This window comes from Pempheris klunzingeri, chromosome 24 (assembly GCF_042242105.1).
Source record: "Pempheris klunzingeri isolate RE-2024b chromosome 24, fPemKlu1.hap1, whole genome shotgun sequence".
Lineage (NCBI taxonomy): Eukaryota > Metazoa > Chordata > Actinopteri > Acropomatiformes > Pempheridae > Pempheris > Pempheris klunzingeri.
This window is the reverse complement of record NC_092035.1, coordinates 13,514,358-13,542,058: the sequence shown is the minus strand read 5'-3', so window position 1 is coordinate 13,542,058 and position 27,701 is coordinate 13,514,358. Positions and strand designations below refer to the sequence as shown.

The 27,701-nt window shown below is 40.2% G+C and overlaps 2 protein-coding genes and 1 long non-coding RNA gene across 3 annotated transcripts in view; all 3 read left to right on the top strand.

Annotated features, from left to right (window-relative positions):
• LOC139223679 (cilia- and flagella-associated protein 47-like) overlaps positions 1-11,414 on the top strand; it is a 47,168-nt gene extending 35,754 nt beyond the window's left edge. The window contains exons 58-67 of the mRNA XM_070855653.1: positions 1,221-1,332; positions 1,796-1,900; positions 3,145-3,301; positions 3,429-3,512; positions 3,856-4,003; positions 5,317-5,501; positions 6,659-6,833; positions 9,634-9,795; positions 10,768-10,933; positions 11,094-11,414. Of these exons, the coding sequence (XP_070711754.1) occupies positions 1,221-1,332; positions 1,796-1,900; positions 3,145-3,301; positions 3,429-3,512; positions 3,856-4,003; positions 5,317-5,501; positions 6,659-6,833; positions 9,634-9,795; positions 10,768-10,933; positions 11,094-11,285 (1,486 nt within the window). The 3' untranslated portion in view covers positions 11,286-11,414. The remainder of the gene's footprint in view (positions 1-1,220; positions 1,333-1,795; positions 1,901-3,144; positions 3,302-3,428; positions 3,513-3,855; positions 4,004-5,316; positions 5,502-6,658; positions 6,834-9,633; positions 9,796-10,767; positions 10,934-11,093) is intronic.
• A 10,222-nt stretch (positions 11,415-21,636) lies between these two features.
• Positions 21,637-23,938, top strand: LOC139223420 (fucolectin-1-like; the record flags this gene model as incomplete). Its single annotated transcript, XM_070855336.1, has 4 exons — positions 21,637-21,643; positions 22,728-23,040; positions 23,481-23,623; positions 23,826-23,938. Coding segments are annotated over exons 1-4 (576 nt in total), but the record flags the coding sequence as incomplete, so codon positions are not given.
• A 4-nt stretch (positions 23,939-23,942) lies between these two features.
• Positions 23,943-26,877, top strand: LOC139223883 (uncharacterized). The gene is made up of 3 exons (XR_011586043.1): positions 23,943-24,045; positions 25,648-25,823; positions 26,447-26,877. It is a non-coding gene; the product is annotated as an uncharacterized lncRNA (long non-coding RNA).
• Positions 26,878-27,701: the final 824 nt, after the last annotated feature.

The following is a 27,701-nucleotide window of genomic DNA, read 5'->3' as shown; positions in this document are numbered from 1 at the left end:
ACAGACAGTTCACGAACCAAAACACATATAATATGGCAGGCTCCTGGAGCCAGAGCCGCTGCTGCTACAGCCTTAGCCTCCTCATCCTCCACTCCTGGAGTCAGAGCCACTGTACCTGTAGCTAGTACGCCTACCACAGACAAATCCTTTAAATGTTTATCAAGCCTCAGGCAGATGCTTTCACTGCCAAAAAGCAGGACAAAAGCACTCAACTTCTTGTGACTTCTTTTTAAAGAACTGCACTTATTGTTCCTTAGCTATTTTTTTTCCTCTATAATGATAAGAGGCTCGAGTATAAGATGAAAACATGTACACTGAAGTTATGTAGATGATTGACTATTTGTCAGACTGAAAACTGAGTCTAGCCTTGCAAAAAAGAAAGAGTATCAATGTTATTTCATTCATTTATTGATATGAATTGACAAGATTCAATTGGTCCAATAATATGTCATAAAACAGCTCTTTGGTTTTAACTCAGACTTTCTGGTACAGGAACCTTACAGGGACTAAAACACTGAATTTACATAAGACCAGAATCACTTTGTCTACTTTGATAATTATGTCTGAGTGGAAAAGGTTTTTAAATAAGCAGTCCAAGCAGACTTCTAATAAACAGAGAGAGTTCACTACATTAACAGACTAATGAATGGAGATTATTGCCTCATATTAACTGTGTCCACTGCTAATTAACTCAGTAAATTATAACTGCAACATTTGGTTCCTTATCAGTCATATATTTATTTTACTTCAAGCCGTTTTTAACTATCTGTACTTTTCCTCTCTGCTTTGGCAGCAGGATGGGTTTGATAAGGATGATAACGTTCATAATCCTGGCCATTCTTAAAAAGAAGAAGGCACACTTTATAAATCCCACTAGAGGAAACAACGTCTTTTCATTCTGTTGTTATGATACACACATCATCAGAACTCAGAAATCCCAACCTATATACATGCATTTACTATATGGCTGCCTCAGAGGATGGCACCCTGAGCAAGGTCAGCTCTGTGTACTGCCTTCAACCAGCAGTCCTCCAGTTGCTAAGCTACCATTACTGCCCCATATGTTATCGAAGGCTGTACAATAATTAAAAGAAAGACACTTTTTAACTACCTTACTTTTAATATTTGGATGTCTGTTTCTAACCCGCTTTTTAATCTATTCCACTTGCATGATTTTATTGTACATTTTTCACCTTGCTGAGTAAAACTGTGTGTATTAGGTGGACGAGACAGACCTTACCCCTGGTTAACCCAACAGCTGAAACTTTGGAGCTAGTCGTAGCCAACAGTAACCCCAGAAACTACAGGCTGGAAATGGATTCAGGAAATACTGTTAGTACGCACACTCACTACACAGCTTCATCCGTACTTTTGTCAAATCAGTATTCTGTTTATTCAACATTTCAAAATAGATCTCCACTTATTAAAGCATACATTTGAAGTTACCTCGCTCCTGCCCCTGAGGAAATTGATTTACCATTATTTTTGATGTTCTTTGTAGTTCAATGGCTGTCTGATTGTATTTGCTTTGGGTTTCATCTCTTAAAAGAACTATACATTATACAGCGACACTTGATAACACTGTTGTTGTTTACACATATCCTAAAACAAAGTGTCACTATTGTCAGTTGGAAGAAACAGACTTGCTGTATATCTGGATGGAAAGCTGTGGGTTGCCTAGCAGTGTGGTTTAAAGGATTTGTCTCTTTGAGCATGAGTGTGTTTATCTTCCCTTACTGTCCCCATGAAAGCTTGTCCCTGTGTGTGTGTGTGTGTGTGTGTGTGTGTTTTCCAGATTATTGTGGAGCCCCACTCCTCCACCCAGCTTGGCGTCCGTTTTAGTCCTTCAGCCATCGGAGAGGGGAACCACACTGCAAAGATCAGTTTCTCGTGCCCTGAGGTGTACACACACACACAGACACAGAGAGAAAATGGATCAGATAAATCACTGCTGCCTTCACACACACACACACACACAGGCACATTGGTGCAAGAATAGTTCACTTCTTTTTCCTGTTAAATTGGTTTAAGCAGATGCTCTCATTTTATTTGCTGCCTCATCATTCCCAATCATCCACATGAAGCCCGGAGCAATCAGATCACCTCATAAAGCTTTCCATCGGCCCAGATTGTACGTTTTATTTAAAGTGCAGGAGGTTTCTCACTGGGGGGGGGGATACAAACAATAGCAATGATGTAAACATTTCTTTGAGAAGTAACCTAGGAACCTTGATATACTGTCAGTAAGTTACATAGCTTGATAATGCACTAACAACCACTCACATTACAGATATGAAGCTATCTCTAACCTAATCATTGATAGTCCTTTAAAAGGGAAGTTCTGAGTTTTTGGAGTAGGATTATATGAGGTACTTATCCATAGTCATTTTATTACCTATAGTAGATTGCTGTCAGCATGCCCCCAGTTTGGAGATGCAGGCAGGACTCTCGGCCTGTATTTTAGCCACCTAAAATTGAGCTACTCTCCTGCAGGAAACAGACTGGTGATTGTTATATTGTTAAACTGTGCCAATAGCAGTGGGAATTACTTGTCACTATCCAAAAAACCACTCAAGTCAATTCAAGTCAGAGTCAAATACCAGAAATTATACCTATACGCTGGAACGAGCAGCCAGGCACTCAGAGAAACAAACCGAGCAACAAACCGTGACCATTAAACTGTTAAAATCGGCTTTTCTCAGCTGTACTAGACACAACACACACTGTTGCTGGTTTAAAGGAATAGTTCTATATTTAGGAAAACACATTTAGGAATGTGAAATTTGCATTCTTGCAAAAACATTTTCATACCTGTTCATTAACTATGAAACTAGAGCCAAAGACGCTTAGCTTAGCATAAAGGCTGGAAACAGTTACTCTGGCTCTGTCCACATGCAAAAAAATGTATCTAAATTATTGGTCTGTATTTTGGGTCTGAATCTACTACTAGGGAGTTTATTGTGATATATATATGCTGTGTTTTTTGGCCATATGACCCACTGCGCTCTCCACGTTTCATCTCTTGACCGCACCTTTTCTTTGTCTTCCCTCCTCTGTATTCCCGTCATGCTTTCTCATTTTTCACCTCATTTCTCTCCCTCTGGCCACTTGTGTATGTGTTAATCTGTCTCTGTCTCTCTTTAGTTGCAGGAATGGTGTGTGCTGTTGAGTGGACGTGGCCTTAATCCAGAGAGCGAGGAGCCTCTGAGCATCTCATCTCTGATTGGCTCCAGCGCCTCCATCACCATTCCTTTCACAAACCCTGCTGAGCTCCCAGTCGTGCTGAATATCACACTCACAGGTCACAGGCACTTCTTGCCTTTCTCCAATAGGCACTTTGTCACTCACTTGTCCTTGTTACATGCATGTGACACTGTCAGACATGTTCCTAACACTGTGTGTGCTCAGTATTTCTTCATGTTTTTCAGATGTGGAGCCGAGTGGGCCGTCCACCTACCATCAAGTCACTACAGATGACAAGGTCTTCTCTATCCCTCTGACCCTCACTGAAGGTGAAACGATAAGTTTTCACCACATTGTGACGAAATGGTAAAAGAGGTGGAGTAAATATGCAAGCATGTAATAAGAACTTATAATATAGAATAAGAAGTATGCCCCCACATTTTCTCAGGGCCATGTAATTGCTGTACATGAGAAACATCTTTTCAGTTGGTAATAAAACAGTAAAATATTCAGCTCAGTGTGTCTTAAAATGTAAAATAAGCCACAATAAATGTCCCTGTATCTAAGGTTATGGTTTTCTGAGTGGACATTTGTGTTTTTCATTTGCTTACTGGGCCAAAAGCTGAAAAAATGTTGATGACTTTCTGTCTCTGTCCTCCATGTTGGCCGCAGGCATACAGATCAGTGAAGGTGCCAGTTTTGATGTGCCTGTGGTGTTTGCGCCTCATTCTATGGAGCTACAACAGGCCTGGCTCTGCATCACTATGAAGCCCCTCAGCAGCACGGGCATCAGCAGTACTTCCAGTGCAGCCAGTGTGAGGTGTGTGTGTGTCTTATTGTCTGCAGAAGAGGCTATGCCTGGTCTCAGACACGTTTCTAGACATTCAGTAAAGCTCATTAGCTTCCGTTATTCCTACACCCAGCCGGGTTTCTGCACAGCCTGTCACTGTAAGAAAGAAATAAATAAATAAAAAAAATAGTTAAATCACTTTTTCTGGTCAACACAACAGGGAAGTGTCAAAAGTGCTGAGCACAGAGTTTGAGCTCAATAAAGATGTTCTTTTTCATACATGGTATATTACTGAACGAGAATATGACACAACAGTACAATGTACCTAGAATGTACTATCCGTTTTCCATACTCACTTAGGATCACAAGTAACTGTCCAGTTGTGCATTAGGTAAGAGGCAGGCTACACCTCGGACAGGCCTTGCATCACAAGGCCCAGCACCTGACAAAAACATGCACACTCTGTTTCACACCATGGAACACCTGGAGGAAACCCATGCTGGCAAAGGACTGCAATCCATTACTTTTACAGTACTGTACTGTACAATGCCCGTGACTCATTTTTCAGTGTTGGAATGTGCAAAACTCTTAATGCAAACCAAAGCCAAACTGTGAAAGTCTCACCTTTAAACACAAAATGTTGTCGATCCATACAAAATGCAAAGTCACATGCTCAGTCCTCAGATTTCAGACTCCTCATAGTAGAAAAAGTTTTAGTGCTTATTGCTCAACATACAGGTCATCGAATTAATGCATCATGTTTACAAGGATGCCCTTATTTTAGATAACATGAAGGACTTTATGGTCATTACAGAGTAGATGATGATGCAGTGACATTCATATTCGAGAAATACAGTCATTCATTTCAAATGCTGCATAAAATCTTCATTTGTCTTCTCATTGCTGTTTATAGTATATGTATAATACTGAGGAAATGACCACTGCAGAGTCTGTTTTGATGAGAATTTGTCATTGTTTGACATTTGATAATCACAATTGTACGTGTTGCCTTATTGTATACAGGTGTGTTCATTTTCTGTGATGTGAGAGATTTTGAGGCCAAAAGTACACACTCTGCTGTGAAAATTGAGCCCAAGCAATTGTAAAACACTTCGATTAAGTATAGTTAAAATGATTTAATTGGGCTGTGGGTATCAAATGTTGGGTATCAATCTGTGATAAATAATTGTAGTAGCTATTATCCTTACCTCTCTGGAATAGCAAACAGAAAATCACTTGATTTTTGACATGCTGTACACAGCTGTGGATCTGGCATATTTTTACATTCAGCACTCATATGTTGCTAATGCTGTGTAAAAAAATGCACTCCACCATTATTTCAGGTCAGAGCAGGAATTGTCAACCATCTGTTGGATTTACCCTCTCCGTGGGATTCCCATGGAAGTGCCTGTTGAGAATTCTCCTCTTGGCGTGGTCCATTGCGAAGTAGGCTGCCAGCTGGAAAGGGACGTGGATATACTGCTGACTGGATTTGTGCCGGGGAATCAGGACCGGAAAGGACAGGAAGGTGTGTGCCAGTTTGTGATTTTTACTGTTTTTCCCTCTTCAAGTCAAGTAGATTTTTTACAACTAGGTTATTTTAATGATTTCAGTCTGATATTGTTTAGTCCTTTCTACTCTAGCAGACCAAAAGCAGAAAGTTTCAAAAAGATCATCTGACAGCAATGTACCACTGATTGACTGTAGACCTTGTAAAACATTTGATTAAGACCACAGTTTTAAGGGATGGACTTTCTAAACCTAGAATGTCTGCAAATAGGAACTGGTAACGAGTCCCAATCCGATAACAGTGCTCTGTTTTCCCCAAATTTGAAATGTTTGCTGCATTAGACTGATTGGCATCATTCTCATGTGAGTTAACATTAGACTGTACAATGAGCAGTGGCACTGCATTACACAGCAAAGGTCTCGTAGTTAATGAGTGATGAGATTGTTTAAACTGTCATCAAGTAACTACATTGATGATGATGAGATGAGATGTGTCAGGAACTGTCTGATTCAGCTCAGCAGGTGATTGATTGATGATCATGTTGTATGTTTGCTTGGCAGTAATTAATCAGAGCAGAACATCACAAGTGGGGGGGGGGGAGAAAACTTTTTTTTTAAGTTGGGAAAAGTTGAGACAACAGGCCAAATAAGTGCAGGTGTGACACTTGGCTGAAGTTCCAGATTCATAATGGTTAGGTTTTTTTTTTTTTTAACCTGCCAGTTGGGGTTAGTTTGAAGGTGTTTTTTACCAGCTGGACTTGAATTGCATTGTTTTAATGCAACAGCAGTAAAACCTTTAACCATATCCTGGCCTGAGAGCTACCACACACAATTCCTGCAGTTAAGTTACTGTTGTTGTCTGCAGATAAAAACTTGACAGAATGCATTAAGCTGCTGGGAGTAATGATAATCAGTCAATGCTGCTGTTGTTGTTCTCTGTGTGCTCATAGGACAGTTTGAGTTCAGGGGATTCAGCTTAATTACATGCTTCTGCAGTTCTTCATCGTACCACTCCACCTGGGTGTGGCTTTGTCTTTTTTTATATTTTTGATATAAAAATAGTTGCTCAAATCTGCTCAAGTACAACAGCTCAGCAAGTTCTCCTTGTTGTGTTGTACCTTGCACCTGCACTATCACCTCCCTCCTACGTCCTTCCTACGTCTTACCTCTGGACAGTTTCCCAGGTGACGATGGAAGACTTCCTGTGCAAGGTTCGTTCAGACAGCAAAACGGAGCACTCAGAGGTGGAGGACTGCTTTTCTGCTACTGTCGTGGCAGCAAGGAGGGACAGTGAGACTGGCATCGTAACACTCAGCCTTAATCTAATCTACACTCCCCTCAGGCCATGCAGGTTACAGTATTACACACACACACATACACGCTCAAACAAAGTAGTTCAAAGTAAATGTGACAGACAGGGACGAGCACGCAGAGCAATGAAATACACTCTGAGGAACAGATAGTAAGAGTTGTTCTCCTTACAAAACATTGGTTCTGTTACCCGTTAAAGCAAACACTTGCATACTTAAGAAAAAACATTATGCACACAAACACACATTTAAAAAAAGAAACCACAAAGGCACACTTTAAAAGACAAAAAATAGACATACATCACATTAAAAGCCAAAAAACCAAAAACACTCACACTTGCACATTCAGACATCGAGAGATGAAGACATACACAAACATTCATTACCGGAGAGAGCTAAACACACAAACACACACACACTGTGAGACTATTATGCAGCCTGAGAGAGGCACACAAACGCCTCAAACGTTAAAATGCACACAAGCAAAAAGAGAGAAAAAGATAAACAAATGTGCACACCTCTGCGCAGGATGAAAAACAAAAGGATGCTAAGAATAAGTCAGAAAAACAAAACAAGCACGCTCTTTCTCTCTCTCTCTCTCTCTCTCTCTCTCTCACACACACGCAGACACACAACAGGAAGACACAAACACAATCTGTTTGTTGCTCTCTACAGATAACACACTTGCATTGAGCGTTGTGAGTAAACACTGCATTCATTTATCTCTTGTCTTTCTCCCTCTACAGTACAGTCTCCTCTCCCTCCTCCTCTCTCCTTCTCCTTTCTTCTCTCTCTCTCTCTCTCTCTCTCAGGTGGGTGTGGCCTCTGCATTCATTTATTACTAAGTGCCTACATGTGCTGAGTCTTAATGTTTGGAGCTAAAGGTTGCTGTTCTCTCTCAGAGGCAAAGGGGAAGGCCAGCTCATTACATCTGCTTTAACCATACACGCCATGTTGGCTCAGATCCCCATGAAAATACATTAACTTTGGTGTGACCTAAAAACACATTTGATATGTTTTAAAACACCAGGGATTCTCCTCCTGCCTATCTAATCAAACAACGGTCAGTGATAAAAAGAAAAAAGCATTAGAATAATATTTTGACTTGCCTCCTCCTCATGTACATGGCGATACAAACAAAAAATAAACCCACTCATAAAAGGGCTCTTTTGTGCTGCTAGAAGTCAAAAACCTCTACAGGGTACCTTTAACTGGCATTTGTTGAAATGAACATTCATGAAATGAAATGAATGCTGTAATTACCTCTGTAATGTACCTTATGATCTCAAGTCACAATTTACCTATTCTACTGTCCTCCTCACTGTACATTGCATGTGACATCCTGCTGAGTGAAGAGAGCATTCATTTATCAGCTCCCCTCTTCATCTGTGGAGTCCATTAATGAGGCGTGCCCTAGTAGAATCAATACCTCCGAGAGCTAATGACTTCTCCATGAGGAAATGACGGGGGGTGTGGTGCTTCTAATAGGCTCTTCCATTATCTGCATGTTATTTGTCTGCCGTGGGCAGTGAAATGAGGAGACCAAGTACCATAAGCCGAAAGTGAGAGTATTGAAGAGTGAATCATGTTTTTTATTTTTAGATGTACAGGAATGCCCAAACTACACTTTTCAAGATAAATTAGAGAGGAAGAATGATTTGAAAAAAACAAATTGGTAGAAAGCAGAATCTAAAACTGAGACATCTGTCTGTGAGCCAGGGATGGCCAACTGCATACAGGTCTGTATTCCAGTTGAAGTCCTCAGGTAATCAGTTAAATCAGCTGGTGATCTCACTGGCTGAATCTAAAGGTGCATATACTTAGCCCATAATCACTTCTATAATATCCCTGCTCTAATTAATGGCTTTTTATTTTAACTCTGTGTCACTGCAGAATTTACCAGTATTTTACTAGTGGTATTTCACGTAATTAATACACACACACACGCAAACAAACACAGACAGGTGTTTTACCTTGAGTTTTTATACAGAATGCCAAATATTCTTTGCAGCATAAATTCAAATGTTAGTATTTGTTTGGTTTAAGATTATTTGATTTTTATAATATTTCAAGTCAAATAGATGTGTTTGCACACTATCTGTCTCTCAGGAGTGTGAGCAGTGGCTTTTTAACATGGTCCTAAGGTTTGGCCCAAGTCTTGTTTTGAATAGTATTTTTGTAAATACCAAGTGCAATATCGTTTAGATCGTTAAAGGTTCAGCAGTGGTTCATACCATTCACACTCCATACTCCAATCCGCAGTAGTTGCTTAGAGTGAAAAATGTCTCCAGACTACATAAAGCATAACAGTGTAACATAAAGCACTTGTTGTAGCACCCAACAAGAGAGCCACAGGAGGGTTGGAAACTGTAGTTTCACTCCATGAAGCAATAAAATGTATTTGTTACACATTTTTAGTGTGTTATGCAGCTTCATTTGTACTGACTTCACTTTCTCAGATCTCCTCACACAGTTCTTTTTGCAGACATGCAGCTTGGCAGCTGGCACAATCATTAATCTCACCAAAAAAAAAACAAAAAAACACCATCCTAAAGCACACTAGAGCAAACAAAGAACTCTGAGGATCAACACAATGATCTAAAAACACTAACAACAGGTAGCAGAACAACATGTATCACTACAGTCTTTAAGCTATTGAAATGTAAATGTGTGCAATATAAAGTGTGAATACAGTGTTTGAAGGAGAAAATAGGTCACGAAATGTTAAAGATGTGGTAGTTTTGTATCAAAGTAACAGTTGACCACACTGAAAATATTGAACTTCCTATTGAGAAATGCATGTAGCCAACTGAAAAAAACAATGTGTGGGTGTGTGTCCAGGTGCTCAGCGATCCTAGCTGTGCAGTGTGTGTCTGGGAGGATCTGGGACTTTCCCGTCACTCTCGTCGCTACTGAGCCTCAAGTGGATGATGTCATCCTCACTGAAGTCACACAGTTGGGCAGTACTTCAGCTGTGGGCTTCCGTCTGACCAGTACCACCAGGTGTGTGTGTGTGTTTAATCACTTCTGATTTTTGGGTTTCTTTCATTTGCTCTTATTCCATCCTGGTTTCCAAAGATTAAATTCACTACAGCTCTTAGATGAAGAGTTATGATGTAGCCCTTTTATAGCTTTTGAACCATAAGATCTAAAGTAGGAGCTGAATATCCCTTTTGCACATTTTTCAAGTACAGTGAAGACGAGATAAACAACACCGGCTTTGAAATGCGTTTTTCATAAACAAGGAAATAACAACACAGTCATCCTGTTGTTCTTTGTATTTATTGTGGTTCAGTATTTGAATTAATGCAATGCACCAATGCAAAGAGGAAATGCAGAGCTGGAAAGTGGAAGTGAAAACCCCAGCTGTTTTTATCCCCCTGTGCCGACAACAGCTGTGGCTATGGAGACATTATGTTTACTGGTTTTCTGTCTGTCCCATTCTTGTGAACGCAGTATCTCAGGAGTGCCACGGAGGAATTTCATTACATTTGGGACAAACATCCATTTAGACTCGAAAATGAACTCATTTGACTTTTGTGATCAAAGATCAAGGGTCACTGTTTGGTCACAAAAATTGATTCGGTGATTGTGGACAAAATTTCACACAAATGTGTAATTGGATAATTCAGTGCCATAACTCAGCTGAAGGGTGACTTCATATTTGGCCGGATACTGTATTGGTGACTTGAAACCTTGGATTACATAGATCTTCTGTGCTGCCAGGTGTGAAGCTATGTGAAGCATCCGTGTTTGAGAATTTGTAGCATCTTTTCCAGTAACATCCATATTCAAAGGCATTGTCTTCTTCGACAGCTTTGTGTTCTACCAGATTCAGCTTCATGGCCAAGCATTTGAACACAAGTGGCATTCCTAAATATTTATACATCATTTGTTCATCCACTCATATCATGTGCTTTTTGCAAGATCGGACCAGCTCTTGGCAGTGCAGTCAATTTGAAGTGTTTGTTCCAGGAGTCCAGAGCCGTTCACAGCAGCGTTCCTGCCAGGTAGCAGCCGTGAGTTCACAGTGACACCAGCTTCAGGGGTGCTACCTCCTATTGGTTCTACCGGAGCTCTCATCACCGTGTCCTTCACACCCACCACACACAGCAAGCACAGAGCAAGACTAACCGTCCAGGTATTTAAATGATTTATCCTCTGACAGTTTCCTTGACTATTTTGTCTATCTGTATTTTCTTTTTTGTGGTGATAAATTATCGTGAATGACAAGATAAGAGTGTTTTTGTTTTTGCAGTTGTCAGGATTGCATGATTGACAGCTTACTCCTCTTGTTATAGGTAGCAGGAATGCAGTGGACCTACGAGGTGAGAGGGAAAACCCCTAATGACTCCCCACCCCTCGATGGCACATCCACCAATAGCAGCTCTTCTATGCTGCGTCCAGCCAAAGAGCGGCGGAGGAATTTTGTGGCTCGGAATCTTCAGCTTCCCGCCCTGGCCAACTCGTCGCCTCTCAAAGTCCGCAGATAAAGGACATGCTCACGCTCTGATACAGCTAAGGATTGTCATTTTTGTCCAATTTCCTTTTTTGCCTTTACTTAATATTTGAATTACAGCCATGGTAGCTTTTTTTTTTATCTATCAACATTTACCACACAATGTCAACTTCAATTTAAGACATACCTTTCAATTTTTAAAATTATCTATTATTTGGAGAGGCACATGATGATGATGGGTTTCACCTTTTTTTTCTTCTTAAATAGCTCAGTGTCGTGTTAGTGTTTCTCATCAGCAGGTCTAATGAGCTGACTATACAAAGACTATACAAAGACGTTTTACCTTGTGGCAAGTGATGAAATTAAAATGAGGATGTTTTTATAGAACTCTGCATTTTTTTCCCCAGTCTGTTTGACTTGATTTTAAACCTATGGTCATCACTATGAATGTATCTCCTTGAAGTAATGCTTTCATTTTAACAGTGCATACACAATACATTACATTATAGATGTGTTGTAATTGACATATTCACCAATCAGCACAAAACTCCACATACAAAAATCCCTCATCTCATGTGCTTCTCTTCATCTCCTTGTCCTTCCTCGTGATTGGTATAGATTTAATAAGTAAAGTCATAAAGGGAAAACGGTGTTTCCTGGGTTCACCTCATCAGTGTCTTCATGAAAAGAGACCCTGAAGTTTTACACATTCAGCAGGTATCAGATGTACGATGAGCAATAAATGCTAGTAATGGTTTTGATGTCCCTATTATACCTCAGAGTCCACTTCAAGTAAGATGTTATCAACTTCGTTTTATTCACCGTCCCCCTATGATCCTCTGTTAGATAGTATAGAGGGCCATAAATTAGATCCACCTCAAACTGCTGGTCCACGCATATTCCCACCACACATTATATTACACTAACCAGGACAACCTTGAAATATACAGCAACTTTTCTGAAAACCTCAGTATGTTCCATTTATAAGCCCTCAGAGGTTGTCTGATGTCTGGGCCTGTGTGCACCCAAATGTAGCCTACACAGTAACCATTCTCAGACAAGATTTACGCATGTAAAAACAACACTAGAAAGACAGAGGAACACTCCAAGCAACTGCATGAACAAGGAAATGAAAAACACATGTCAGAGGATGGACTGGCAGAACATTTCCAAGTCACTGAGCATCCACTGGAGTACATTTAAATCAAACCTAAGAAATGGAGAGAGCATGACACAGCAGTAAATGTGCCTGGAGCAGGTCAACCTCAAAAAATCACTGAGTGTGCAAGAAGATGACAGTGAGGGAGGACACCAGTGATACCTGTGACAACTCTGAAGGGGCGCCAAGCTTCAGAGGCTCGGATTGGAGAGACAGTGCAGAGTACTGCAGCTGTTGGGTGCTTCACCGGTCTGAGCCGCATGGGAGAAACAAGCAAACTGACATCTGGGCTACAGTTTACCAGAAGGCATGTGGGAGACTGAAGTCTGCTGGCAGAAGGTTCTTCGGTTGCTGAGACCAGTGTTGAGCTCTTTGGTCTACTCCCTCATCTCACACTGTACATTATCATAAACATGGCCTCCTCAGAAGCATGGGGGTGGCAGTGTCATGCTCTGGAGATGCATCTCTGCTGCAGGCTAGTGAGGGAAGATGATAAAAATGAAAGCAGTGAGATACAGGGATGTCCTGGAGGAAAACCTGGTGCAGTCTGAAAGAAGCCTGCCACTCAAGAGAAGATTTGATTGGGCCTCATGCATGAATGTTTCCATATTCCTATCCTCAAACTCTTGTAACTGCACAAACAAAATTGTTTCATCCTGATGAATATCAGCTGTTCGTGAGGAGTGCTTTTTTCCTATCCGACGTCCCAAAAATGGCCATATAAGGCTGTCTGTTCCTCTGTTTGTGGGCAAGTTTTATCCACAAAAATGTTATCAAAGAGTGAGAAGAAGAGCTTCACACTGTGGAGCTCAAATCTTGGCAGACAAAAAGTTAAGTTGTGTCAGTGATGCTACAGGACCCAGAACAATTAGAAAATATTATTAGTACAGCTGTCAACGTGGAGTCGATAGTCAGACATAAAGGGGAATACATGAAGTTGTGCACTGGGGGCATGACAGACATGACATTGATGAGAGGGGATTACACAGTAGGTGATGTTACTCAAATGAACAGAGTTTAAGTCTTGAAGCAGATCCAGATTTCAATCCAATAGAAACTAGTTTCATAAAGAAGAATGGGGAGAAAATTACAGCAAAGCTGATTGAGACCTACCCACACAAAGGAGTTCATGCAAACTTCAATTCAATTCAATTCAATTCAATTTATTAACAGTATCTCATAGTGCTTTACAAAGTTCACTGAAATAAACAAGTGTAAGCAAACATGTATTTTGTATTTTTCATTCGTCCTTAATTTACATTTATATTTAAAGTGTAATTCATATGGAAATGTAGAAAGTCTTGGTACCTTTATAAAGTTTGTACCAAATTTGGAAGCGTGGATATCAAATGTGGATCCGTTAGCTGCATACTGTAGCTTGTGTGTGTGTGCGCTTACCTTTCTGTGTGTCCACATATGGTCCTGTCCTATGGCTCACCTTGTGCCTGTGGAATTATTCACGAGGCAGTTACGCTCAGTTATGCGTCCATTAAGCACCATCTGCAGCCTGCTGGGGCAAGAAGGGATGAGAGAGGTAGAGGATGGAGAGAGAGGAAGAATGAAGGACATAATGGGGAGGAAAGCAAAGAATATGGTCGGAGTAATAGATGACGGAAGGAGCGAAAGGGGAGGGTGAGTGAGAACAGATGAGTGCGGCTGATAAAGTGAACCGTAAAAGGCGAGTGCTGGGTTGAGGATGGAGGGAAGATGTTCCCTTCATGTGTTTTGCATATCGTCTGTGAGAGAAAGGGTGTGTGTGTGTGTGTGTGTGTGTGTGTGTGGCCCTGCAGACGCCTGTATCACAATGTGCATCAATGAGCTTGTGAGTGTGCTTGTGCGGTTGTTGTGTCCTGTGGAAATGAGCTCCCCTTCTATCTGCGGATGTGTTTCCCCGGCAACAGATGAGCCAGGCCAACAGTGAGGGTCTGCGAAGTTGCCTGCAGTAGCAAGAGATCACACTGAAGTCTGACTCATAATAACAGAATCATGACAAACCGCTGAAGTGCTGACACACCAAACTAAGTCTAACAAAGCAGGTCAACCAACCTCCAGACACTCAAGTTTAATTACACTTCACTTTAGAAAGCTGAAAGGCTGCCATTTCTAAACTGTAACTTCCTCTCCTACCTCATAGTCAGACCGAAACATGTTTAGGAAGCTCTTTAAACTGATTGTCAGTAAAGGGGGTGATTGCTCCAAGGAGCTGCAAAGTAACTGAGTAAAATAAAAGATGAACTAATGCAAAGAAGTTATGATGACATATTGTAGTTCTCTGACAGTTACATGTTGATTAGACCGTGGTGAATACAAAATGCAAAACAGGAAACAGCACCTCTTTGTACGCGTATAGGCAAATAATCAAGGCTCTAGGTAACTAAGCTATTTAAGAAAAATACAATCCCAAAAGAAATGCTTTCCATGTGCTGCATAAGGCCAAACTGACAGTCATCACTGAATACCTACAGGAGTCATCTCCACAGATAAGGAAGCTGATAAAATGTTTAACTTCAAAAGACTAAATCACTTTGAGATACTTGATAAATACGGGATGTTGTGAGTAACTACATTTCTAATCCAAATACTGCAACAAAGCTTGGTCATACTTCGTGAGCTAACCATTACAGTAGCATTAGTCAGCTCCAGTTTGTCTGCGGTACCTCTTTGCAGTTTTTCCGCTGTTTGCCCAGATGGTGATGACCTTGCTTTGCTTTCAAAAGAAGCTCATCACTCCTCTGTGACAGCTAGCAAACGCTGCTTATAGGGATTCAACCTCGCATGATCCACCTTTTGAGCACTGTGTGCAACTGTAATTAAGGCAAGAATCATCATTAATGAGATATTTACATGACTTTCCTACCACATGTGTTGTCATACTCTACAGTCTAGATCTAAGTGAATTAACTCCCTGTGGTGGTGCCAATGTTGTTAACAGTTTAACTGTCAGATGAAGAAAAGTAACAGTCTGTGTACATTATGTTCAGATCTTTTCTTCTTCACTGAAGAAGTCCATCTCACAAAAGCTCAGGCAAAATTTGTCATATGAAAAATCTGAAAGGGAAATTCAGTTCAAAACTTTGAATATACCTAAGCCGGGCACAACAGACAGACTGTGTGACTATCTGATGTGCCTGGGGCAGTTTAGTTGAGTTTGTCAGAGACTTAAGAATTCCAGGGGAAAAAAGGAAATAAAATGAAATAAAAGAGACTGAAAATGAAAACATTTTAGATTTCAAACAACTTTGATGTCATCTGACAAGCGAGCCATATGGCGCTGCACTAACTAATCCCTCTCGTTTCCCAGACATTCCTAAATGGATTATCTACTTGGCTGCTTAATACTATTTCATTTTCATTCTGTCACAGAGTCCCATCCCCATACATCACTCACACTGGGATTTAATTAGCATGGCAGTAATTAAGCAGGGGCTGTTTCTCCCTGAAATGCACACAAACTTATTGTGCAGTAGAAGGGGAAAGTGTGTGTGTGTGTGTGTGTGTGTGTGTGTGTGTCATTTTGACAGAGCGTGGGTGATGACAGAATGTAAGAGGAGGATACAGTACCGTCAAACGTTGTCACTTTGTCTGATATCATCCTCACTTGTCACGACACAATGTAATCGTGTCAACCAACACATACACACACACTCGCATAAGCAGCTGCAAAGTTTGCTGTAATATCCAACAGTAACAAACTTATTCTAAATATTATCACTTTGTTTTATTCCGCTTAATGAAATATGCAATCAGCACAGTGTTTTGTTCCATTTCATTTTAGAGTCAGGTTAAAATTGAATGGATTGATTCCTAAAGGAAAACCAGCAATACAACAAATGAAAGTACAAACTTGACGCAATGTATTTTTCTGACAGCGGCCTTGCTGAAGCATTTCATGCATACGAATATGGTTCAAATACGAACTCACACCACAGAAACAGCACAACTCAAAGAGGCACTCCAGCAGTTTAGTATTTCACTTCCCGTGAGACAAATCCATCATGTCTTTTAACTCCCTGATAACACTTTCTCTCTCTCTCTCTCTCTCTCTCTCTCTCCACGCCTCAGCTCACAACAGAGGCCTTCTTTTAGAAGTTCAGTAGCACCCAGATTGAAAAGTCGGCAATGATACGCCATTTATAGACACACATATGGCTTCCACGAGGCTACTCTAGTGTATAACATTTAAAAGTTGCATTCTTACATTTTTTCTAAGTTTGTATTTCACATTTCTTGTCATAGTTAACATTCACCATTTCATCTCCAACTGAGAGCAGAGCAGTTTTCCCACCTCGTAATCGTGACTCCAGTTCAACTCAAGTGATAAATATTGTTTTTTATCAGTGGAGCAAATTACGGTGAACCTACATGTCAGTCAGATATTAACAACGCACAGCCAATGTGGCAGTTTATTCCAGCAGAGAAGAATGGTCCGGTCACCTTAGTTTGGGCAGCCAATCACACATCAGCCCCGTCTCCCACCGAAACAACTTTGTGGTTCTTTGAAGTGAAATCTAATTATTCCTGCCGCACTTCTCTATGAACGCTGTGTGTGTCTCTACGCTTATGCCTCTGAGCGAGAGGCGTGTATGCCTGTGTGTGAGTGTGTGTGTGTGTGTGTGTGTGTGTGTGTGTGTGTGTGTGTGTGTGTGTGTGTGTGTGTGTGTGTGTGTGAGAGAGTGTACACCTATCAAAACTCCCTCTGGTGAACATGACAGAAGAGATGGGGAGAAAGAACAAGCTGTTCAACCCTGCTTTCATCTTCTCCCCCTTTTTACTGCCTGGAAACTCAGCTCTGACACATAAAAAATCATCACGTCTGCGTGTGTATGTGTGTGTGAGAGACATTGTTACATATTTCATGCTTCTGATGATTGCAGGAGTTATCATTCTGCTTGCATCCGAGTGTTTGACAAAGCAGCACTTGTGTGTGAGGGACAGCAGGCATGTGTTTGTCTGCTTTGGTTGAGTGCTGTGTGACACATTTGGAAGCAGCTTTGATGACTTGACAGATTGTATGTTAGTGTATGACATGCTGGTGTTATTAGACTCTTTGACTGATGGTTATGTGTGCATATCTTGGTGAATGATGAGCCAGCATTGTTTGTATGTTTACCTTGGTGTGTATTGGGTTCTTTTTTTTCATAAAGCTATCTTCAGCGAGCATCCAGCACCTGTGTCTTGTCTCTGCTGCCAATGGAGACAGATAGAGAGCTGGAAACCCACCGCAGCAGGATATGAAATATGCTAATGAACCGACATAATAATAACCCATCATCACACACACGGCAGAAAGAAAATGAAAAACTTTGCAAAGGATTTAGTCTTTTTTCCGACCTTGTTTCCAGACAAATTTTGAATTATCTTACTCTCACCGAGGGGAACATTTGCTGGTTTAGAGAAACTGTATTTACATCAGAATGGTTCAAGCTGTATTAAGGCATCAATCATAAGCAAAACAAAGTCATTTCCTTTTGTTTAAGGGCACAATCCAAACATTATAGGTTGCCTGCAAAGTATTTCAATTACATGAACAACATTTCTAAGCAGTTTATTTCCTGTAGTACACACATTAAGGGAGGACATATTCAAAAAGGCCTGCAGAGGCAGAAAAAGAAATCTATTTTAAGAGACTAAAACACTTCAATCCTCCTATTTAAAACCTATATTATTCTTGAATCCCAGCCATTAGATAAAGACCAGCATTTAACCCCTGGAGTTTATGTAGGAAACATTCTACATTAAGGCCCTTTCTCCAAACTTTGTCTTAAGTACAAGTGTCCATTCCTAGAAGAAAAACACCCTCACGTCATCACATACAGCCTATAATAATGTTATTCTCTGTATTCATTATTCAGATTTGTTATTACACACTTAATATAATATGTACGTATTGCATAGTCACTGTAATCACATTCTGAAAAGTGAATACAAGCTCATATCCTGTGCACTCTGCCATCATGTTAACTTAGTAGCAAGTGAAATACGGGGGACTTGAAGTGGTTTCTTTTCTTAAGAACCCTCACAGAGCCTTTTCACTTTCACTGGATTCATTATTAATGCTCACCGGGAGCTTTGCTTAAAAACACTGTAGTGCTCCTTCATCATCTAATTGCAAAAAAATAGCCTATTAAAAATAACACTCAGTGAAATTTCTAATGAACAAAAACAACTCAGACTCGCTCATGTCGTGTCTGTATTCATTCGTCAAGTTTACAGTAAGCTGGTAAACTCCCATGTTGTGGTCGTAAATATACACATGCACCATAATGATTAGTCATGAGGTTACCACGGAGACGAGCACGAGCCACACCAGTGGTGGAAAGTAACTATTTACTCAAGTAATTTACTGTGAAATGAGATTTTAAGGTACTTGAGTATATCAATAGCCAGGTTTTCATCCACACGTAACACACCTTTTAAATAACATTTCCACAAAGTGAGAAAAGAGGCATTTATGCACTAAGAGCAAGTGAGATTTCTAAACTTCTCATGTGGTTTCATTGAAATAACTCAGACTCAACTAGGTCAAATGATCCAAGATTTCACACAAAAAGCAAAGATTAGACAAAAGTTTCTAATATTTCCTCACCCATTAAACATGTTACCACTCAGATTTATCTGGAGACTCTTTGAAAGGAGTTTGTCTCTCAGGTTCTTTTACTTATGTTTACTTGAATGCAGGGCTTTTACTTTTTAGATTGCTCAGATCCCTGAGTATGTCCTCCACCACCCCAGGTCAGTAATACACTGGAGTTTGAGCTCGTCAGTTTTGTGCTTTCTGTCAGCAAATCTCAGGTGTCTTATCTGAACAGCAGGGCCTCTAAAAACTACTATTATTATTATTATCAGGGCTTCTCCTCATTGGGACAAAGAATTAACTGTGCATTCATGTTGTAACCTTCAGCCCACTATTAATAGTCAGGTACGTGTGAAGTGAAATGTGTTCCAGAGAGAACAGGAAGTTTGGAAGCTTTTGGTTTGGAAATGAGTCCATTACTATATTTGGTACAGCAAAGGCAAATCATCTGAGGTGATTTCCATACTTTTTGTGCCATACCTGTTTTAAACAGCTTGAGCTGGGATGGATTCTAATCATTCATCATGGTTTCTGATTTTGGAAGTGTGCTTTTCTGTGAGTACCATCTTTGAATTGTTTGAATGGCAAAATTAGATCAAACTGATTATATTGTGATCCACTCTGATGGGATCTACTTATCACCTGTGTGATAAGTTTGATTAAATTTTACTATTCAAAACGGTATTTTCCTAAACTGCAAGCTGACTGACTTTATACGGTCATCAGTGTTATAGTGCTGACCCTGTGCCTGTTTCAACACAAGGGATCAAAAACAGCGTGTATGGTAAAGTTGCGATTACAATAAGAGAGAAAATGATTGTAGAAAAAGATCACATGACTTCATCCTAACAATCCTGAACAAAACATCAATCAAGGGGAGGAGACGGCTCAATAAACCTCAGACAGATTGAGTGTGAAATTTGATTGCAGCTCATAATACTATGTTAACCAGCAGGCTTGGCCAGGCTGCAGAGCTGCAGCTCATTATTTTATGATGTGAACATGGTCAGACAAAATAAACAACACAGGTTAATGGCAGCAGCTATGCTGTGAGATACTGACAATAAAAGTGAGTGAAAGGTAGAAGCCAATAAAGGTCAGCAAGTAAATAAACCTCAAACATTTCTTTCTGTATGTAAAACACAGAAATGTCTGACAAACAACTTTAACCAATAATAAAACTGTGGCTGCAAAAGTACAGATGCTCTGCTTCTAAAACATTCCCTGTAGACAATGACATTTTCTAATATTAAGAAAAATACACACATTTCTTTTTGTAATTTGTAAGTATGTATTTATTCTAATGTGTTAGTACAAGTTTAGCCAAACATTTCTCAGTCGACATTCTCATGGTTTCTCATGGGGATCAGTCCGTCCTTCCATCGTGCAGAGTAAGTCAGATGCAGGTGATATTTAAAAGATATATTTTTGTTAAGAACATACAGGATATGGTAGGAAATAAAGCAATAACACAGTATTTGGTTCTGGGTTGGGGTCAAACAGCTTTGTTAACACGTAATGACTCAAACGAGCCTACATCGTTGTTTACAGGCCTCAGCAAACAGCAGCAATTATCAGGCAGACGACACCAACATGGGCGATGAATTTCACTCTGGGGTAGCTCGACTTAACTGCATTTTAATATGAGCCAACCATCCATTACTTTGTTGCTTATTCTTGTCAAGCTTGCTTGGTACAAGATAACACTCATTAATGCAAGTAAATGGTTCTATGCAACGAGTGCACAGACGAGGGAACCTGTGAAACTGATGCTGAGAAAACACTTCAGTGGAGAACATCACAGCACAAGATGCACTATAAAGTTACTTTACAGCAGCGCTCTTAGTTCCACAAGACATGGCAGCAAAAAAGCCTCTTATTTTTTAATTTGATTCCTACTGTTTCATCCAGTGCATGAATATGTAATTTCTGTGATTATTGATGGCTCCCAGCGTCTCCACTAAAGGTTGTTTCCTACCAAAGAAATCTTCCTCACGTATTTTTCAAAACTCATTCAATCACTTTTCAATCTCTTTGTTGACTAGACAGCATCAGGTTATTCATCTAATGTTTCCAAAAGCGCCGTCCTTTTAACTAACTATTCCAATTTGTTTGAAGCAGAAAGCAGAAAACACTCCTTGGCTTCGACATGTGCAACCGGTGCCAAAAGAGCTCAGCGGTCTCATTTTTCTGTGGCTTCACACAGAGCGAGCTGAGGCTGGCCTTGTTCACCTTCATTTTTTTATACTTATTGTTTGTTTCTGGCTGCATAGATATCCTCCTAAAATGTCTTTATGTTAAGTTTCTCAACTGTATTTATTTGCAATACTGTGCAACAACGTGTTGATCTGAAAGATGAAGCTGAGTTCCTATTAGAAAATATCCTAAAACTAAGATTTGTAAACAGATCAGGAATACTCTGATTAATTTGAATCTTAAACTAGTTCATTTAAAGTTCACCAGCTGCCACAGCCAATACTACGTAGTTACTTTATCCTAAGGAGTACATATTTCACAATTCTAGCACTGAAATCCACAAAAGCTGGAAACAAGTTTTCAGAACTTTTCAGACTGCTTCGCACCTCCCTGCCTGCTTTTAACCAAAGAGACATAAAGTTCTGTCAGTTCATTCGCTTTAGTCCTTGTGCGAGAATGCGAAGTAACCTGTGTGACAGTTTGTATTGTAATCAAACCTTCACAATCCTCCATCTGTCCTCTGGTTCCGTCTGTCCTTGGGAAGTGCATCAAAAGCTCCCAATTCGACTGCACTTCTTTCTTTCTTTTTCACATTCCTTACTTCAATAGCTGAGGACTCACACGTCACACACGTCAGTGTGTCAGGAAAAAAAAAAAAAAAGCCATCTCTAGCATTATTAATATTTTTGTTCCCTTTACAAAAAACCCAGTGACATGTGACATATTTGAGAAAAGATTATGCACTCTTATCAGGATGGATTCAATTTCTAGTTTAATTTATTATAACTTTAGGAAGACATAAAGTTATAGAAAACTTTAGAACGTTATAATACAACAGTTATAATATCATTGGCATCAAAAATCCCTGAAGATTTAACTGTATCGCAAAAGAAGGCTGGAACAAAATATAAATCCTGGGTGAGAAAAAATAAAAGATCCTTCAGCCCCCTCAGACAGCACTGTAGCCTCCTCTTTCCTTTCTCCTTTCTAGGCCTCATTCAAAAGGTGCTGCTCCTGTGATTATTTTTTTCAAATGAGGTATCAGTTAGATAATGCGAGTAGGAGGATCTCAGAATGTTTCTGATTAACCGATCTGATTCTTTTTAAAGGGCTTTTCCTCCAGCTGGGGCTCCCATCTGGCTTGTCAGGTAAAATCCAAGTGTACATTTGCGATGGCATGCAGTTATTGCACACAAAACTTGTTGCTCGTACCGCACATAATGCATTCTCACTCATTTCTACTGCTGCCACACTGTAATGCTCAAACTTCATAGTTCGTTTTGTGTCAGTACAAGTGTTAGAAGTATTAGAATAAGGGCCAGAAATCTACCATTTCCTTTGTTACTTATTCAGTTATTCTAAGCTGTACTCATTACCATTTGTTTATTTGCCATATACATTTGAATGCACCTAAAACTGGATTAGATGGATATATACATGTCAAAATGTGAGATTGCTTTAAAATTGAGATTCCATGAGATGCTGAACTTAACATACAGATTAGTTTTTGGACAAGAACACTGGCTATTCAAGTTTTCTTTTTTTAGCAGTCCGTTCAGATCCCCATCTAGCTACCTCTTTGCCAAATGTGGCGCCCAATGGAACAGCATCTCAGTCATCGTTATGGGATCTTGGTGATGCTTGGAGAGCAATCGATGGGAACAGAAACCCCAACTATTTTGATGGATCCTGCAGTCATACGCTAAGTGAACGGACCGTCTGGTGGAGTTTGCTCCTGCCGGCCACGTACAGGATCACATTTATTAGCATCACCAGCAGGGATGAGATCCGTGGAACAATCAACAATGCTACTATCCTCATAGGGAATGACCTGGAGAACAATGGCAACAACAACCCACGGTAATCCTGGTGAATGTTCTCCTTTTTTCCACCTTCACATACTCCACTGTTAGATGTCACCAATCCAATTTGGTGACATTTGGTACAGTTATAATTCTCTGATAATTTACTGAACATGCAAGTAAAATGTTAACACCTTGACAAAATTTGGGGCATATCGTTCTTCCTATTTCTATTTATTTATCCATTGATTTTATTTCCCCACCTACCATGAAGGCGAAAATAAACCCATGCTCTGGTTTAATTCAAAACATTTTATCCCACCTTCAGTTGAACCTCTGAAAAGTGGTCTGAATAATCTGTTGATTTGGCTACAGTTGATTGTATGACTGCTGTTTCTCACCCCACCAAACTTAATGCACTTAATGTACCAAACTTTAAAAAAAAAAAAAAAAGCAAACCATGAATATCTTTTTATTTCTGTTTCTCTTTTTTCTCAGCTGTGCCATTATTCCCTCCATCCCACCTAGAAGTACTCGCACCTTCCACTGTCAGGGGATGATAGGACGGTTGGTCAATGTGCTTCTCAGTGACGCCAACGAAGACAGGGTACTGATCATGTGTGAAGTGGAAGTGTACGGAGGTAAGTCGATCAAAACTTGACATTCAATCCAAAAACGTGCATGGATTTCTCAGCAGGCGATCATATGTGTGATTCTAAACCCTGGTACAGCCACTCAATGAGAAAAGAAAAAAATTCATCAGTTGCACAATATCAAAAAGTATCTTGACCGGCCTCGCTGTAGCATGTCTACACCAGATGTTCTGTTGCTCACTTTGTTCAGAACCGGCTGCCCCTGCGCCCTCCTTCAGCGCGGCGGTGATGGGTAGGAGCGTAGCAGTGGTGGAGAGGAAGCTATGTTGGTCCGATGCCCTGTTCTATTGCAGAGACTTCTACTGGGACCTGCTCAGCATACGCAGTGAGGAGGAGCAGAGGGAGGTGGAGGAGGTGCTCAGAACGGCCCCCTTCAACGTCACTAAACGTGTTTGGTTGGGGCTGCGCAGGTACCCTGTCTGATAACGAGGTCCTGTGTACCAAGTTCTAGCCTTTAGAATTGTTCTTACTTCTTAATTTAACTTTTTTGAAAGTCATGAATATTCTCCTTTACCGAAGTCTGTTACAATTAAAAACACATCAAATACAGGTTTAAAATGTTGCTGGGTCTTCGTGGCCTTATATGGAAGCCCATTTCCACAAGAAATACATGAAAAGTTAGTCATGGTAAAAAAAAAAATACTCATTGACTGATTGAGCATGTAAAAAATATGACTTAGTGTCTTATAGTTTTGATTTGTATGTTTTTCTTTTCTCGATGGAAATGCTTAATCAAAGTAATAATTAGTTAGTTGAAATATTGACTTCCTAAGTGAAATTACAAATAGAAAGTCAAAATGATGAATGAGGGTTAGGGTTAGTCAAACGTATGCAATACTACCAATATAATGAAGTTGAAAGTATGATAGTGTGTGAAATCTGACTTACCAAGAGTTCTTTTTATTCATAATTCTCCAAAACTTTGACTTTCTTTTCCTGACCGAAGTGAGTTTCCATTTCCTGTGAACGGTTAATCAGTGATGAGGGTAAAATAATCTTTAGTTTGAGCACTTTTTATTCTTTTTGTCTACTTCTAATGACTTGCAGCCGTATAGTTTTAAAGTATAAATGATTCTAAACCTTCTAAACTACACATTGGTAACTTTCACTCTGAGTATATTTTAAAGGTGATCTATCTTAATTTCACATCCGTATACAAATGAAATAACTTTTGATTTATTCAACTGGACTCTCCTCACTACCACATTCCTCTAACCCTGCTCTAAGATTAATCTGATGCCACAGTGCAGGGCAGAGCTGCACAGTTAATTGTGCGGTGTTGTTTTTCACCCGTATTGATCCACGGAAGATTTACTGAGCAGCGTGGCTTGTTTAAGCAGCTCCGTGCCGCTACAATCGGACTCTCACGTGCACTCACACTTGGACATCAACATGTATAACAACAATCTGCCAGCGTTTGCCTCTGAGCAGCATCAAAAGTTGGGTGTAGGGTGCCAAGTGCAAGAAGACGTGGAAAGTATCTGTGGAGACTTTTGTATTCATTTTCCCCGCTTATGTTTTCCCCATGCTGTCAGGAGATTTGAACACCTCGGTGATGCTTTTCTTATTTGTGCTATCAAATAATTCTGTGTGGACCAGATGAACAGAAGTTGTTATAATTCCCAAACCACATTTGAGCCCGCTGTGTTTGCACAATCGTGATTCTTCCATTCTCAAAGATAATTCACTCTCATTAGTTTTATATCAGGGCCGTTTATAACACCACTGCACCACCAGACAACCATCTGGTACGTTAACAACAGGCCATTAAAGCAGCAATAATAATCAAACAAAAGTCACAATCAATAAGCTCCAATTGTGACTAAGTGCTATAATAATAGGAGGGGCCCAGCTTTACAAGGGAATGGCTGCTATGTTCTATAGTCTCCACTGAATTTCACATCCAAAGGCCTTTTTGTCACAGCTGCTGACATCTATAGACTCAACCTAGCTGGGCTGATGAACACACAAAACTGAATTCTTGTGTCAAATATCAAGGCATACCTTTTTAGGTTCCTGATGGGTGACGTTTGGTTTTGGATGCATGGTGATTCTATGGAATACACCCACTGGGAGACAAAGTCCATCTGGCAAATCTCCAGTCCCTGTGGTGGCATTGACACCAGCGACCGCTTCCACTGGACTGATCTTCCATGTGGAGATCATCTTCACTTCATCTGCTCAACAGGTGAGTCTCATCGTCCTGGCATCAAACAAAAAAATGTGCCGTTCAACTGAAAGCTGTGTTTTACTTACGACCATTTGCCACACACATTTTATGACACACAACTAAATACTAAATGCTACTGCATACCACGACCTACTAAATGTGGCTTTCACCATAAGGTACTCACAAGAAAATCAACTAATTCAAACGGATGACAAATGTTTTCTGATTGTAGTGAGCGCCTTTGTCCTCATATGGTTAAGTGATATTTTGAAATAAAGCTACTGGAATATTCTACTATCTATGTGTTTACAGTGCAGCCAAACAAACAAGACCCGTTAAGTTCTCTTGGTTCTAACTCCACATCCCCAGATTTGCTTTAAACTCGTCCTCAGCACCAACCGACACTGACTCAAGTAACATCACTTGAGGACATTTATCAGATTCAGATGCTCCTCAACACCTAGAAACACACTCTGATGTGCAAAATCGGTGGAGTTCCCCTTTAACAGCCAAACAGGAGTGTTGAACTTGAGGCTGATGGTCACTGTTATGTGGAGAATACAGATAATGTGTAATAGTACTCTATTACGTCTGACACCTTTTGGTAAACTGTTCCCCCTTCCACCCGTGTGTCTTCACAGACATTTCGAATGACACGGAAAGAGTGGAGTTCTTCAGTAGCACCAGACCACCGCCGCAGTGATCACCTTGAAGAGAAAAGAGAGTTTTACTCAGTTCACCCGACATCAGGGATCTTCTGTTGCTCCTAGAAGATAATACATTGCATGCCAGGCCGCATGAGCATACCATTTTTTGACTGCTTTAATTTCAGGCCATCATTTTTTTTCTGAATGTTAAGAAGAGGCAAAGAAAGCTGCTGCCAGGCTTTCAACATGTACGCAGCTGTGGGGAAGTGTTAGTGAGTGTGGTTTAGTGAGGTTTCTGATTCAAAGTTGGCCGACAAGTTTTTTAAAAATCCTGTAGTCAATTTTGTTTTACCTGTGGAGGGAATTTGTGGGAGGGAATTTCTTCAAGTGTAGGCTGGTGTCTGTATGTGCACAGATAAATTCATGAGCGTGATTTATGTGCAGATTTATGCCCTGAAAATTCTATAAAAAAAATAGTATGTGAAAATATCAAGTAGTCTTTATAGTGTTTTATCTCTGGTTTGAGGCCATCGTCTTCCCCTATATGATTGTTCCAGAAGATCTCGTCAAGGTAAGCATTTTATTTAGCCCGAGGACTTGACACATTTGAGGTGAAAATTAGAATGAAAGCGCCACTGAACGTCTCTGATTGTCCCTGGAGTTTTTCCATCCAGCTACAATCAGCAGAAGACCACGCTGTGTGCACGTCCCCGCCGAGGCCACGTAAACTGGATCTGTCAGCTCATAAAGAACAAAAACACAATTTGGCGAGTAGTTCATTATTCTTCTGCTGAACGTCAATAAAGGACTGGCAGCAAAGTCAGAAATTAAAAGATGTCCTTGATAAAGTTGCATAATGTTTCCAGTAAACGCTTATGTAGCTTTTACTCCACTGACAAAGTAATAGAAGAAAACTACCTTACTTGCATCTCACATATTGCACTTCTTTACAGTATTAAATCTAATTTCCTGTTGTTTTATCACTAAAAACTGGTGGGTCCTATAATATGATAAACAAAATAAATATCACTCGCTGCTGCCCTTCATTGGCTTTTACTGGTTTTGCAGCAAATCAGCATATCCATTCATTATTCAGTAACATGCCCCCAAAGTATACCACCACCTCCTACCATTTAACTGTGATCTATTTCATAAAAGTCAATGTTTGGGAGGATGAAGGTGATGGTTTCTGTCTGAGAGGTGGTGTGTCTCGGAGATAAAACAGTGCCAGGAGGTATTTTTGTTGTTA